Raw genomic sequence first — 13,221 nt, 5'->3', positions numbered from 1 at the left:
TTTTGTTTCAGGTCGCTTGTACTCGTGCTTGTTTATCCTTGGGCACCTCTTGCATTTGCCCGTGCTTGTTTGTGTCCACTCGTTGCTTCTATCTACCTCTGTTTCTGTCCGTGTTTATTCCTTTACCTTCGTTAGTGCTTGCTCTCTACATTTGCCAATGTTTGTTGCGTTCTTTCCCTTGTCTTTACCAGTGCTTGTTTTCTTTGCTCCCTTCCATTTAACAATGTTTGTTTTCTTGTTGCACCTCTCGTATTTGCTTGTGCTTATCTATCTTGCGTTTACCAATGCTTGCTTTGTTACAGTTGTCAGTGCCTTATCTATCTTGCAGTTACCAATGCTTGTTTTGTTACAGTTGTTAGTGCTTGTTCTCTGTGATTTCCAATGCTTGTTTTGTTGTCTGTGTCAATGCTCATTTCCCAACTTCTGTTTGCCTGACTTAAAGATGGCCGCTTGGGCATTTAATAGGGGTGTCTCTACAGGCTGCCTGACTCTGATATGGCCGCCGGTCATTGAAGTCTCGGTTCACACGAGACTTCCTCACAGTCCATTCACCCGGATCACTTCAAGCAGAACTCGCCGGCATCTGGTCTCGAGGGCAGCACCTTCCAGGTCTCCACACCTTTTCCCATCTGCCACGTTCAGGTAAGGTTGGGGTGTGCTCCCACCTTGCTTTTCTGGGTCCCTCGCTCCCTCGGCGACACCTTGCCAAATCTCACGCATCGGGGGTGAGATCCCGATGTCGTGAAGCGTTCACGCTCAGTCTTTCGGGCGCTTGATAGCGCTGGTCAGTGGGGCCTTCCTGGGGCACAAAACAATATCAGGAGGCACTTTTTCGTGGCTTGTGGGGCAGGCAGAGTCGGGGTGGGCTCCCGACCTCTGCTCTTCTCATTGCATGCCGACTTGCCTGCCGACTTGCACGCATCAGGCGTGAGTCGCGTTTTGGCGCGATCAGGGGCTTCACTGCTCAAACGCCCCGGCGCTTGTTGCTTCGACTCCTCTTGGGCTCCACGCAGTCTCCTGACTGGGGAATGGGGTCACCTGCTGCTGGCCTCTCGATTCAGGCGGCAGCCTCACTCTTTGCAGCAGCACTTCTCCTTTTCTGATGCTGCTTGGGACAAGACGCTCCTGCAGGGTTCAGTGGGTGGTGGACACACCGATCCCACCCTCGTCGCCAGTTGTAGCATCCTGCTACAAATAATCACAGACTATAGTTGTAGGTTACTGGAGCTTTATTTCATGTTTCTTACTCGGTCCTTGTCCCTACTCTAACTGCCGTGGTTCCTGTCCCTGGCTCCTCCCGTTCCTGCTCCTCCCTCTTAACTCCACCCCAACCACTAGACCACATCATACAATCCGACAGCACCTGGGACTCCTAAGCACTTGGAAAGCGGCAGCGCTCGGGTGTCATATCAGCAGTAAGCAAAGTGAGATTGGGAAGATTGGTGCTAGACTCAGATTGCTCACTGCAATGGATCACTACTGCCAACTGGGATGTGCTCTACACTTTGTTTGGGTGGCGAGTTTTGTTTAGACCCAAAAAAAGTGTGGCTCACCAGACACCGATTAAATCCAAGTGAGACCAACCTCCTCTCCCCCAATGCCGGTACAACCGACTGGAGACAGCAGCAGTGTCAGCTGGGCTGGGACAAAGGCTGCGTAATCCTCCTCAGTGGATCATGTGGACAACACACCCCGTTGAGAAGGTGCAGCCCTTGCCCCAGCCATCAGCAGCAGCGCTGGCATGCAGAGACTTAAGCGCACAAGACAAAGTGCACTGCAAAAATGGAACACTACGTGGAGAACGTTTTATGTTACATGCTATTCAATCACCATTGTTTAAGAGGGGTGGATGGTGGACCACAGTAGAACCCCCACACAAGTGCAACAGTTTATACTTACACTTAATGTAGTGGTAACTGCCCCATTGGAGCGAATTAAGTCAATACCGACTACCCCATTTCCTATGAGAAGTTACCTTACTAGTAATACATCATAATATTGCCCTCTGGCATTTAAGTGCAGATTGTATTGTCTGCTGAGATCAAAGCACTGACTAGACATTGAAATATTACCTATCTGAGTCTCTGCCCCCAACACCTCCCTGAGTGGGCCTTGCACTGGCCGACTTAGCTACTCTCAGAGTGAACTGGTAAAGGCATGTCTTGGTGCTCAATTTTGGGTTTAAAACTAAGGTAAATTCCCAGGACATCAGTGGTAAAAAGGTCTTGATGACATACATTGATCCCAGAAGACCATTAGCATCCTACCAGTACCGACAATGTTTCCACAATGTGAAAATAATGTATATGTTTCTGTGCTTTTTGAGCCACATTGATATGTGAAAGGTGTGCTGCCTAGTTTGACATTTGTAGCAGGTATATTTGAATACATAAGTCTGGATACATACTTCTCGGTGTTTTTCTGTTTTAGACACAGAACACAAACAGGCATGAATGAACTGATTATGCAAAGATTTCTGACCGAGAGTGCATCCCTCAAAGTCTTTGTTGTGAGACACTAGCTAATACTCTCCAGGCCATGTAGTATTTGTGTAATGGCCTTGAGAAGCCTACCAACATGTGTGCATTGTGAGGGGTCAGATACTGCCTAGGCACAGCCATGTGTACACAATACAATAGGCTACCAATTAACTCTCAGGGGTAAGAACACATATGCATTACGATACACTGACTAGTAACTCCAAGCATGTACATGATAGGACAGACGCCCAGCTGACCCAGGCCCACTAGCATAAACTTTCTCTATGTCCTGTGGTGTAAGAAAATTGATTATTTGGTCAATTTATTAGTTCTGTATTGTACTAGTAAACACCACCCAAGACCTCTTCAGGCCCCTGTACAATGGGAAAAGATACTCACAGCCAGTTCAAGCGAGGCATTTCTGCACAAATGGTTTTTTGGGGTATTTCTTTGATGGAATTGTTCAGCAAGACACTGCAGGGAAAGAAAGCAAACAATTATAGACACAGCAGAAAATGTATAAGAACCACACTTGTCAAAAGTTCCATTATCCACACTAAGCACCCAGCTCTTTCAACGGACTTGCAGCCTTTCTAGATTACCAGCTGTGCTATGAAACTGATTTAGGAGGTGCCTGGTGGGAGAGCAACAAAAACACAAACACAAAATATAAGAGCATGACTTTTTCAGTGGCAAGATGATCAATTCGGCTTTCTCGGCATCTGAGGTTTTAGCAAAATAAGTCAAACACAGCTTACTTACTTTGTGGAAGAAAAAGTCAGGAAAATGGTATTCCAATTGGTATTTCTCAGACAAAATCAATTTTGTATTGAAAAAACTCCCATATCTTTGCACTTCTTAAATATATTATCTGCTGCCCTTCCCATGAGCATTGTTCCTTCTTCCCCATGAGCAGTCATCAGAGAGCAGAAGCTCTGTCCATGTGTTGTTTTTTGACTGGGTTGACAGAGATAGCTTCCTGTTTTGTAGGAGTAGCACCTCATACAAACAATAGACCATGGGCCTTATTTATGAAGGCCTTGTGCCACCGGTGCATCACTTTTTCCCATGTTAAAAGTGACGCACCGGCGACGCAAGGCCTTCATAAATAAGGCCCCATATTCTTATAATGCTATCACAATGCTTTCCAAACCTTTATAACCACAACCCAAATTGTAGACCTACATAACTTTAATGGCCACAAGAAGTTGCAATGTTTTTAATGTAACAACAGCAAATGTTTGTAACAGTCATAACCTTGACCACACACTTCGACAGTAGACTGTGGCCAAGACGTTGATCTGCCCATAAAGGTAACGGAAGGAGAACTGCACTGGAGCTGGAGCACTTTCAGAGTGTGGTGTTGGCTGTGCCATCTGGTTACTGAAATCACAAGCCTTCTTAAAAGCCTTGGTGTTGATACCCGTGAGTTTAGCAAATTTGAGAAACCACTTCTGCAGCAGAGTATGGGGTAAGGAATCATATCCATTTTTGTGTTAAAACAAGGCCCAGTGGTGTATTTTTGAATATATATCTATACTACTATTATAAAGGAAGAACTTTGAACCTTTGAGGCGGGTAAACTCGGGAACCACAGCTCCAATCCAGACACCCGATACATCGTTGAAATTGTCAGGGTGTGCAGATAGACATAGGCTATATAAATGAAAATGAAAAAAATATACGTTATTTAAAAAAATTCTGAGAAAAAAAAAAGTAGTTCCATGGAAGTAGCGCCGGCCGCGACGTGCGTGCTGACATCAGTGCTGTGCCTCTGCTGTGCCTCTGCGCCGTAATTATTAATGACATGTTGTTCGTTCCTGCAGAGACCGGGTGTTCCGTTTGAATATATGCAGTACTCAGAAGTGTGGCTCACCGGTTAGAGGCGGCAGACCCAGAAGCTGAGGTCGGCCCGGGACCAGGGTTCAATTCCCGACGCGGCAGGGTACAGAACCAATGTCAGCGGGCTCGATAAATCTAGCCTCGGTGCCTCTCTAACCATGGGTCCCACGCTGCAACTCTGGGCAATAGCTTGCTTAATCTCCACAACGGCCCCCTCGCTGCCTGGCTTCACCTTGCGGATGCCCAATAGGGACCATCTCACAGGGAAAGCCAGGACGGGTTTCTCCAGCGGTACACAGCACCAAGAAACCCCAGGGTGAACGTGCGCTCTACAAAATCATACTAACATAACATAACATAACTCATGGCGCAAGAAGAAATGTGTAGGACACGTTAATGATTTGTAGATCCAGTCATCTAACCACTCATTGCTCTTACCTGACCCAACACTACAAGAATGAGAGTAGAGCACATGAGTTTTGCTTCTAGGAAAAGACGTGCTTCGCTGTTCTTTTTCCAAAACTCGGGTAAGGTTCGTAGCTAGGCCTCCCTCTGCACACCTCTTTTTGCGTTTTGGGGGGTCTGAGGAGAGTCTTCCTGTGCAAGTGCTTACAATCATGGTCACTGCACTCATGCTATTTTCGTGTCGTTTGCCACATTTGCCAAATTATCCATCAACTGCTGCATAATCTGAAGATTTTAACAAAAACAATGTTTTGTTTGTAGCTCACACCGATCAACAGTGACTAAAAGTGTGGTTACAAGTTGCAGTGCAATGGAAGGCCCCTCACAAAGTTTGACTGGTCACCTTTCTCTTGAATATTGCTATATCAGGATGTTAAACTTTTATTAATGAAGTAAAACCGACGAGCACACAGTGTTAAGAATTGTAATAACGAAATAATACTATCACAAAATGCGATGCATTATGCTGCATAGTTTGCCTTTTCTTGTCATCAAATGAAGTCAACTCTGAGGCATGATCATCCCCGCCACATAGTTCAATTAACCCAGATTATAATTAACTGGTTCTGCCCTGGGCTAATGAATTAGTGCAGCTGTGTGCATGTTTAAATGTATGAACATTTATGTCCCACTTGCTCCCCGGACATTTTGATTTCCAGCAGCAATTGGGGCGAAGAAAAAATTTTCATGGTCGAAATTCACTGTGCAGGTGTACACTATAGCACTGTGTGATCTTCATAATGTCCGTCTGTAGCAGCAGAGGTGTTACTGCTCTTTCCTGTCACTTTTCTGTGTGCGGGGGTTATACTGCAAACCACAGACTCTAACATGCAGTCACAGCTGTTGCTTGCCCCCCTGCTGCAACTGAGCAGGAAGGACTAATCTTCTCAGACCACTGAGCAGTGATGGGAGATTAGCCCAGAACACAATTACACTGAGAGGAAAGCCAGTGGCGTAGTGCAAAATGATTGCCCCCCCTACAGAATGTGATATGGTACACCCGAGTCTCCCATATCGATATCGAGATCGTCATTAGTCTTTGGGCTGCATGGGGCCACCCATTGAAGAATTTTGGGCACACTGGTAGTGACAGTCGCTCATTCCCAAAGCATTATTATATATGGCACTGAGTTGAGGGCCCTTGGAGAATCTGCTCAAACCCTTACAGGAGATTGTGGGAGAGAAAATAATGCCAACTTATTTTGATTTAGCTATCCATACCACCATTTTGTCATTTTAAAGTGCTGTTATCAATGAGTTCTTCTTTTCACAGATTTGATAGTTCTCAGTTGACTGTCCTCGGAAGGATGGAAGGCTGTGTTGGCCTTGGTAGGATTCAAACTTATGGCCTGTAGTCTGGAACAGGCATTAGCAGTGATTATTTAACTAATAGAGAAAAATTTCCTACTAAATGAGGTAGAAAACAGAGGCAGGGGAAGCAAGATTTCAAAGAATACTGGCTTGGAAATCTATACTACTATTATAAAGGAAGAACTTTGAACCTTTGAGGCGGGTAAACTCGGGAACCACAGCACCAATCCACACACCCGATACATTGTTGAAATTGTCAGGGTGTGCAGATGGACATAGGCTATATAAATAAAAAAAATATACGTTATTTAAAAAATTTACGAGAAAAACAAAAGTAGTCCCATGGAAGTAGCGCCGGGCGTGAAGTGCGTGCTGACATCAGGAGCGCGGGGAGGAACGACGTCCAGGAGCGCGAGGAGGAGCGGCGGACATGAGCGCGGGGAGGAGCGGCGGACAGGCGGGGAGGAGCAGCGAGAAGCGGCGGACAGGCTGGGAGGAGCGGAGATGAGCGGCGGACAGGCGGGGAGGAGAGGGGAGGAGCAGTGAGGAGCGGCGGACCGGTGAACTCAGGAGAGCGGGGAGGTGAGGCGGATGAGGTAAGGCTCTGGGGGACCCACGGACAATGTCGGGCGGGCGGGGGCCCTGAAGCCAAGGTCGGGATGGGCTGCTACTCCGGGGGACCCATGGACAATGTCGGGGTGGGCGGGGGCCGGGGCGGGCGAGGGCCCTGAAGACTGATTGCTCCCAGACAAGGTCGGGACGGGCTGCTGGTATATATATATATATATATATATATATATATATATATATATATATATATATATATATATATATATATATATATATACATATATATAACACCAAACAGCCCACAGGTTTAAACATGACTGAAGATCTATCCACCTGTTTGTAAACCTCCTTATGACAAATGCATCTGGTATAATAGTGTATAGTTTTCTGGTTGATCTGAATTTTAAGTACCTCATCCACTGTGATTTTCGTACAGTCATCTCGCACAAACAGAAACTCTTTAGGCTGGCATTATTGTTGCGGTTTGTCCACACAATGTGTATGCAGTTTTTATCCTATTTTTATCCATATTTATATTGTGATTTATATTTATATGAACTGTAGGATGTATTTATGTATTTTATCAATTATAAGTATGCATATACGCAATAGTATGAGATCATCCTATGAAGGTCTCTACTTCCTATTACTGTGGGTAACCCTTTACCCTGTGCAACCAAACTTGCCATAATATGAGTGCAACAATAATGAGATCACTGTTAGAATACAGAAATTAATATTATGCAATCTGTTTGATGAGCTAAATCTTATACATTCCAAATTAACCTTTGATTGCAATACAGCGAATCTACATCCTCATATGTAACTGAATTGTCCAAATCAATTTTATTGGGGCTCCAAAATCTTCCCCAAAAACTTTTTAAAAAATTTTCCAAGACTTTCCTGAAATTGTCCATGTGACAAATATGCTCATCTTTAAAGATGGGAAAGTTCGGGTATTTATACCGTCATTTACGATATCTCTGCGCATAATGCTTAACCAATTTTGGGCTCAAAATTGTAAATATTCTTGTGAACATCATTGCGCACCTATAAGAATTTACCTGTTTTTTGCACTTGCACTAGCACTTTAATGAATAAGGTAAAACAAGTTTTTTACTTTATTTATGTTTAATATTGCACTTTATCACGTTAAAAATGTACTTTGATCAACATGGGTTTCATGTACCATTTTAATTGACATATTGAATCAAATACCGATATGAACTGTGGTTTTGTTCCAATGGAACTCTTTTATGTCTACGGCTACGTTTTCCTGCTGTATTGTGCTGATGTCATCATCACTGGCAGAGTATTTAAACCTATGTGATCCTTCACACTGTGTCATGTGATCAAGGTCCAAGGCGGGACCGAAACGCGTCGTGACGCTTAAGCACCGAAAATAAAGAAAAGCACTGAACTGAGGTCCGTGTCCGTATCCTTCTTGACTACTGGGATTGTAGTTTTGTGTCTGCTGATACGGAAACTGCGTGATATATATATATATATATATATATATCTGGAAAGAAAGAGTTGCCGCTAGGTGGGGATGCACTTACAGGTAGGAATTGATGCCAGCGCAAGGGCGCGAGCTGCGAACAGAGTCCCTTTCCTGCCAGACGCGTTTTGGGCCAACGCCCTCTTCAGTGGCAGCACATGTGACATGACGGCAAGCTGCAGGCACCAGTGCCTTTACTTGCGGGGTGCTTGCGGGGATATTGGCAATCCCTTTAATACTTTTTTTGCATGCGAATGGCGGCGGCGACCCACTTGGGTTTTATGGAACCACCAGCCCCAGAGATCATTGCTTCAGGTTTTACACCTGTGCATAATTACTGAGGGTATTTACTGGTGCCTGCAGCTTGCCATCATGTCACATGTGCTGCCACTGCATTGGCCCGAAACGCGTCTGGCAGGAAAGGGACTCTGTTCGCAGCTCGCGCCCTTGCGCTGGCATCAATTCCTACCTGTAAGTGCATCCCCACCAAGCCGCAACTCTTTCTTTCCATATATATATTTCTATACTACTATTATAAAGAAAGAACTGTGTCCTTTGAGTCAGGTAAACTCGAAAAGTACACCACCAATCACAACACCCAATACAGCGTTGGAAAGGGGAGGTCCAGGAGATGGACATAGGCTATTCATTTGGGCAACATATACATTACAAAGTGAAAACAATATTCGGGGTAAAGTAGTTCCTTGTGGGTGTTCTTCTGCTGTTAAGGAGTAGCATGGGCGTGTCAAACTAAACCTGTGGGCGGCAACATTGGCAGAGGGGCATGGTCCATACAACGTTACTCGCTTCCAGGGTCTGCGAGTTTCAGGCACACAGAGCGCAGCAGGCACACACAAAACACTGCGAGTTCAGTAATACAGAAACTCGCTGCATGAAGACAGAAACTCGCTGCAACATTGAAGCATCTATAGAAGTAAGCGATAGTTACGGTGGGCACATAAAGAGCGTGGGCGTGGGAGGGTGTAACTTACTGAGGGAGGTGACATAAACAGCATGGGCGGGGGTTTGAGGGATGTCACCATGTGTAAGTAAACGGAAAAAAACATTCACATTTGCCTTGAATGTAGAAGTTGATGAGTATTCACTTCAGGCAGACACACTCGGCGCATTAGTTCAGTAACTACCCTTATAAGGGGCGCAGCTTCCTTCAACGGTGCGGCTTCCATCAACAAGACGCGTTACGTAGGAACGCTACATTCATGGCCCGCCTATTGCTATTACATACGTCACAGCCTTCACGACGCCACGCAAAGGGTTCCCTAAGGAAAACACACACAGACTCGACGCTCCTGCTGCTCCCGCTGCTGGCCACTCTGCTGAGCGTCTCCTGCAGCGGTGCTGCCCCCAGCCCCCTTCTGCTCGGACAACGTCGGGATGGGCTGCTAGTATATATATATTTATATATATATATATGCTAGATGAGCATCAGATTACATTACACAAGGTCAGATTAATTTTATTATAAGCACAGGGTGATTAAGTGATTTGCCCAAAATCAAAGGAACCTTGTTGCCCAGATCCAAATTTGGCAGCTTTGACCATTAGGCTACATCCATATTGCCCATTTTCTGTATGAAAGTAATACACTAATAGTATGGTTGTGTATGATCACGCATAGTGAGCACGTTCTCTGTTGAAATAATGTTGTGAAGAACAAAAACAGCAGCAACACATATTTGATGCTTCACCTGGAGTCTTGCTTGGAAATATTTGCAGTGTTTTTTTTAAGGGAATTTAGTGACATTATTTAGCCAGGAATATCTTAAGGATTTTAGGGGCTCTGAGCCAAACGTATTTTTGGGGCCCCCAGCTACAAACAACTTTGTATTTGTGATGCAGTTACAGCTCTTTCATGCCCTTTTTGGCTGGGTCACTGAGTGTTCACTGATACATTGGTCCAAATCCAAACTATGTTTCTATCTAATATTCTGGGGCTGTAATGTGTGTTTTCAGTGGTGTAATACTGCAGCAGCTCATTAATGATATTACAAATAATCTCTGACACCCTCCGATTTCTGATAAATGAGGTCTTGTTTCAATCTAAAAGACACTTTTTTATGGATGTTGCATGATGGTGAAAAACAAACACATCTCCCTGCAAAATATCTGTATAAAATCCCACATATTATCCATATTAAAAATACATTAAAGGAAAACGGTTTTTAAAACAATCTGGGCCCGATTCACAAAAGTAATCCGAGACAAAATCCTAACTTTCCAAATTTCGGAATTCTCAAAAGGCATTTAGGAGTAGTAAAGTTAGGATTTTGTCTTAAGTTTGTCCTAAATATGGGTTAAACTTAAGTTAGGATTTTGTCTTATAACCAAAACTTAAGACAAAATTCTAACTTTACAACTCCTAAATGCCTTTTGTGAATACCGAAAGTCATAAAGTTAGGATTTTGTCCTAGATGACTTTTGTGAATCGGGCCCTCTAAGTTTAAGATTAATTCACGGTGCTCAATAAATATGGAACACCTCTTTGGAAGTAGGTCTGTTTCCTCAGATTGGAAACACGCTTTCTTTTTATCCCTACCTAAGAAATCTTGGGGCAGATGTACGACCTTTTTTTGTGGTCGCAAACGGGAATTTGACCCATTTGCGACCGCAAAATTGGTCGGCCCCATGTACAAACCCTATTTTGCGAGTCAGTAACCAATTACTGACTCGCAAAATATGGTTTGCGACTCACAATTAGGAAGGGGCTGCCAAGGGCATCCTTTCCTAATAGCGAGTCTAACTGCAATGTATGTTAGTTTTGTGGTTGCAAAAGACTTGCAGTTTACCACCTACTTGAAGTAGATAGTAAGCCACTCGCAAATAGGAAGGGGACCCGGAGGGGACCCCATCCCATTTGTGAGTGTGTGCGAATTTTTTTTTTTAAGAGCAGGCTATGGTCCTAAGGACCACTGCCTGCTCTTTAAAAATGTAACTGTAACAGTTTTATTTTTATTTTTTAAATGCAACGGGCTGAAATAAAAAAAAACTGATTCATTTACAAAGCAGTCACTGACATGGTGGTCTGCTAACCCCAGCAGGCCACTATCCCTGGGAGTGCTAGCCATTCCTAATGGGGTCGCAAGTAGCACCTGCCTCATGAATATTAATGAGGCAGGAAATTTGCAACCCCAATAGGAATCGCTAACAGTTTCTGTGACACAGTTGTACATTGCATTTTGTGAGTCACAAAGCGTCGCAATTTGCGAGTCACAAAAAGTAAGGGTCGTACATCTGGCTCCTAATGCAGTGCCAGTGGCTACCAAAATCTTGAAGAAACTGGTAAATCGACAGTTGTCATATTTTGTGAAAACTAATGGCCTACTTCAAGATTCATAATCTGCCTTTAAATCACGTTTCAGCACTGAATCCGCTTTACTGGAGGTTAAGGAGTATATTAAAGAGAACCTGGACTGTGGACACTCAGTAATGGTGGTTTTGATGGATCTGTCTGCAGCTTTCGATATGGTCTTGCATGCCAGCCTTTTAGACAAACTTAGATTGGCAGATATCCAAGGCAAGGCCCTTTCTTGGCCAAAATCTTTCTTGGAGGACCGATCTCACTAGGTGCATCGCCACTCTTTCTCGTCCCTTCCTGAACCCCTTTTATATGGAGTTTTCAGGATTAAGCTTTGAGGCCTACCCTCTTCAACATATATTTTGCCCCTCTGGCTTGTTTAATGGAATCATTGGGTGTGCAGGTGGTAACATATGCTGATGGAACCCAGCTTTTATGTCTTTTCAAGCGCATTCAGATTCTGCCCTCATCAAGCTTAAGGAGTGCCGTAAGGGATTCACTGGTTGGATGGATTCTAAATTCCTCAAATTAATTCTGACAAAACAGAAGTCCTTTTTTGGAGCCAGTGGTCCCCACCCCATTGCCGATGGTGGCCGGAAGCACTAATTCCCTCTCCAGCTCCTGTCTCTTCCACTAGAAATTTGGGACTATTATTTGATTCAACCCTTTCCTTTTCTACTCAAATTAAGCATGTATTGTCTGTCTGTATCGCTAAACTTAAATTGTTAAAGAAGCTGCTGCACCTGGTACCTGAGGCTACACAGAAAACGCGAGTTCACACCTATGTAACCTATCATTTAGACTATGCTAATAGTCTCTATTTGGGCCTTCCTGCTTTTCTAATTGGAAGGCTTCGGTCATTCAAAATGCAGCAGCAAAGCTTATCCAGAGAGTTCCTCTCCGGCAGTCTATCTCGCCCCATTTGAAGGAAGCACACTGTCTGACTATGACTGAGCGCATCAAAGTTGAAGCCCTTACCCTGACACATAGAGCTTTCGCAGGTGAAGGCCCTTCTTATCTGAGAAACAGACTTCGACCTTCTAAGCAATGCAGATTGCTCAGGTTTAATAACCTTCGTATGATGCAGGATCCAACATGTTCTAGGGTTTGACGGGGAGGCAGTTCCTTTACATTTCTGATCTCCATACTGTGGAATGCTCTCCCTGTTAACCTTCATAGGACTGCCTCTCTCTCTATCACTAAAAAAAGAAATAAAAACCTTTGTTTTTATAGAAAGATTAGTCCCCCTCTGCTCAGTTATCGCTTGGAGTCAGTCTCCACCTGAGAGAGCCGCATCTCTCAGGTGCCCCCTTAAAGGCTGGGGCACTGGGCTAATACACATTTAGTCCATGCCTTAAAATATCTCTGTGTTCAGCCACCTTTACACTGGTGCAAAAACAGGGCTACTCATTTAAATATCACTTACATATAGACCAGGACTTTTGTGACCCATCAAAATTTGGCTCCCCGTCCACTCGTGGGTCACGAGCCACAGTTTGGGAAACGCTGTGCTATATTCTTTGGATATGTTCAGAAGGCAAAGGATCTGAAGGAGTACGTGGCTTTGGGCAAAAGGCGGCCCATGGTTGCTGGGTTAAATAATTTTCAGTTTCATTCAGGTTGCATTAAAGAAGAATTACAGGATTTTTGCAGACCCAAAGCAGAGATATAAAAAGGAGCCCTGTAAGGGCCAGTCCAGATTAAATGGAACTCATTCCTGTTTGGTTATAGCTTCACAT

The 13,221-nt window shown here is 44.3% G+C and overlaps 1 protein-coding gene across 1 annotated transcript in view; it reads right to left on the bottom strand.

Moving 5' to 3' along the window:
- Positions 1-2,875: 2,875 nt before the first annotated feature.
- LOC147659385 (relaxin receptor 1-like) overlaps positions 2,876-13,221 on the bottom strand; it is a 219,062-nt gene continuing 208,716 nt past the window's right edge. The window contains exon 8 of the mRNA XM_086951781.1: positions 2,876-2,954. Coding sequence (XP_086807907.1) covers positions 2,876-2,954 — 79 coding nt within the window. The remainder of the gene's footprint in view (positions 2,955-13,221) is intronic.

This window comes from Lissotriton vulgaris, unplaced genomic scaffold (assembly GCF_964263255.1).
Source record: "Lissotriton vulgaris unplaced genomic scaffold, aLisVul1.2 SCAFFOLD_1635, whole genome shotgun sequence".
NCBI lineage: Eukaryota > Metazoa > Chordata > Amphibia > Caudata > Salamandridae > Lissotriton > Lissotriton vulgaris.
This window is presented reverse-complemented; position numbering and strand designations above follow the sequence as displayed.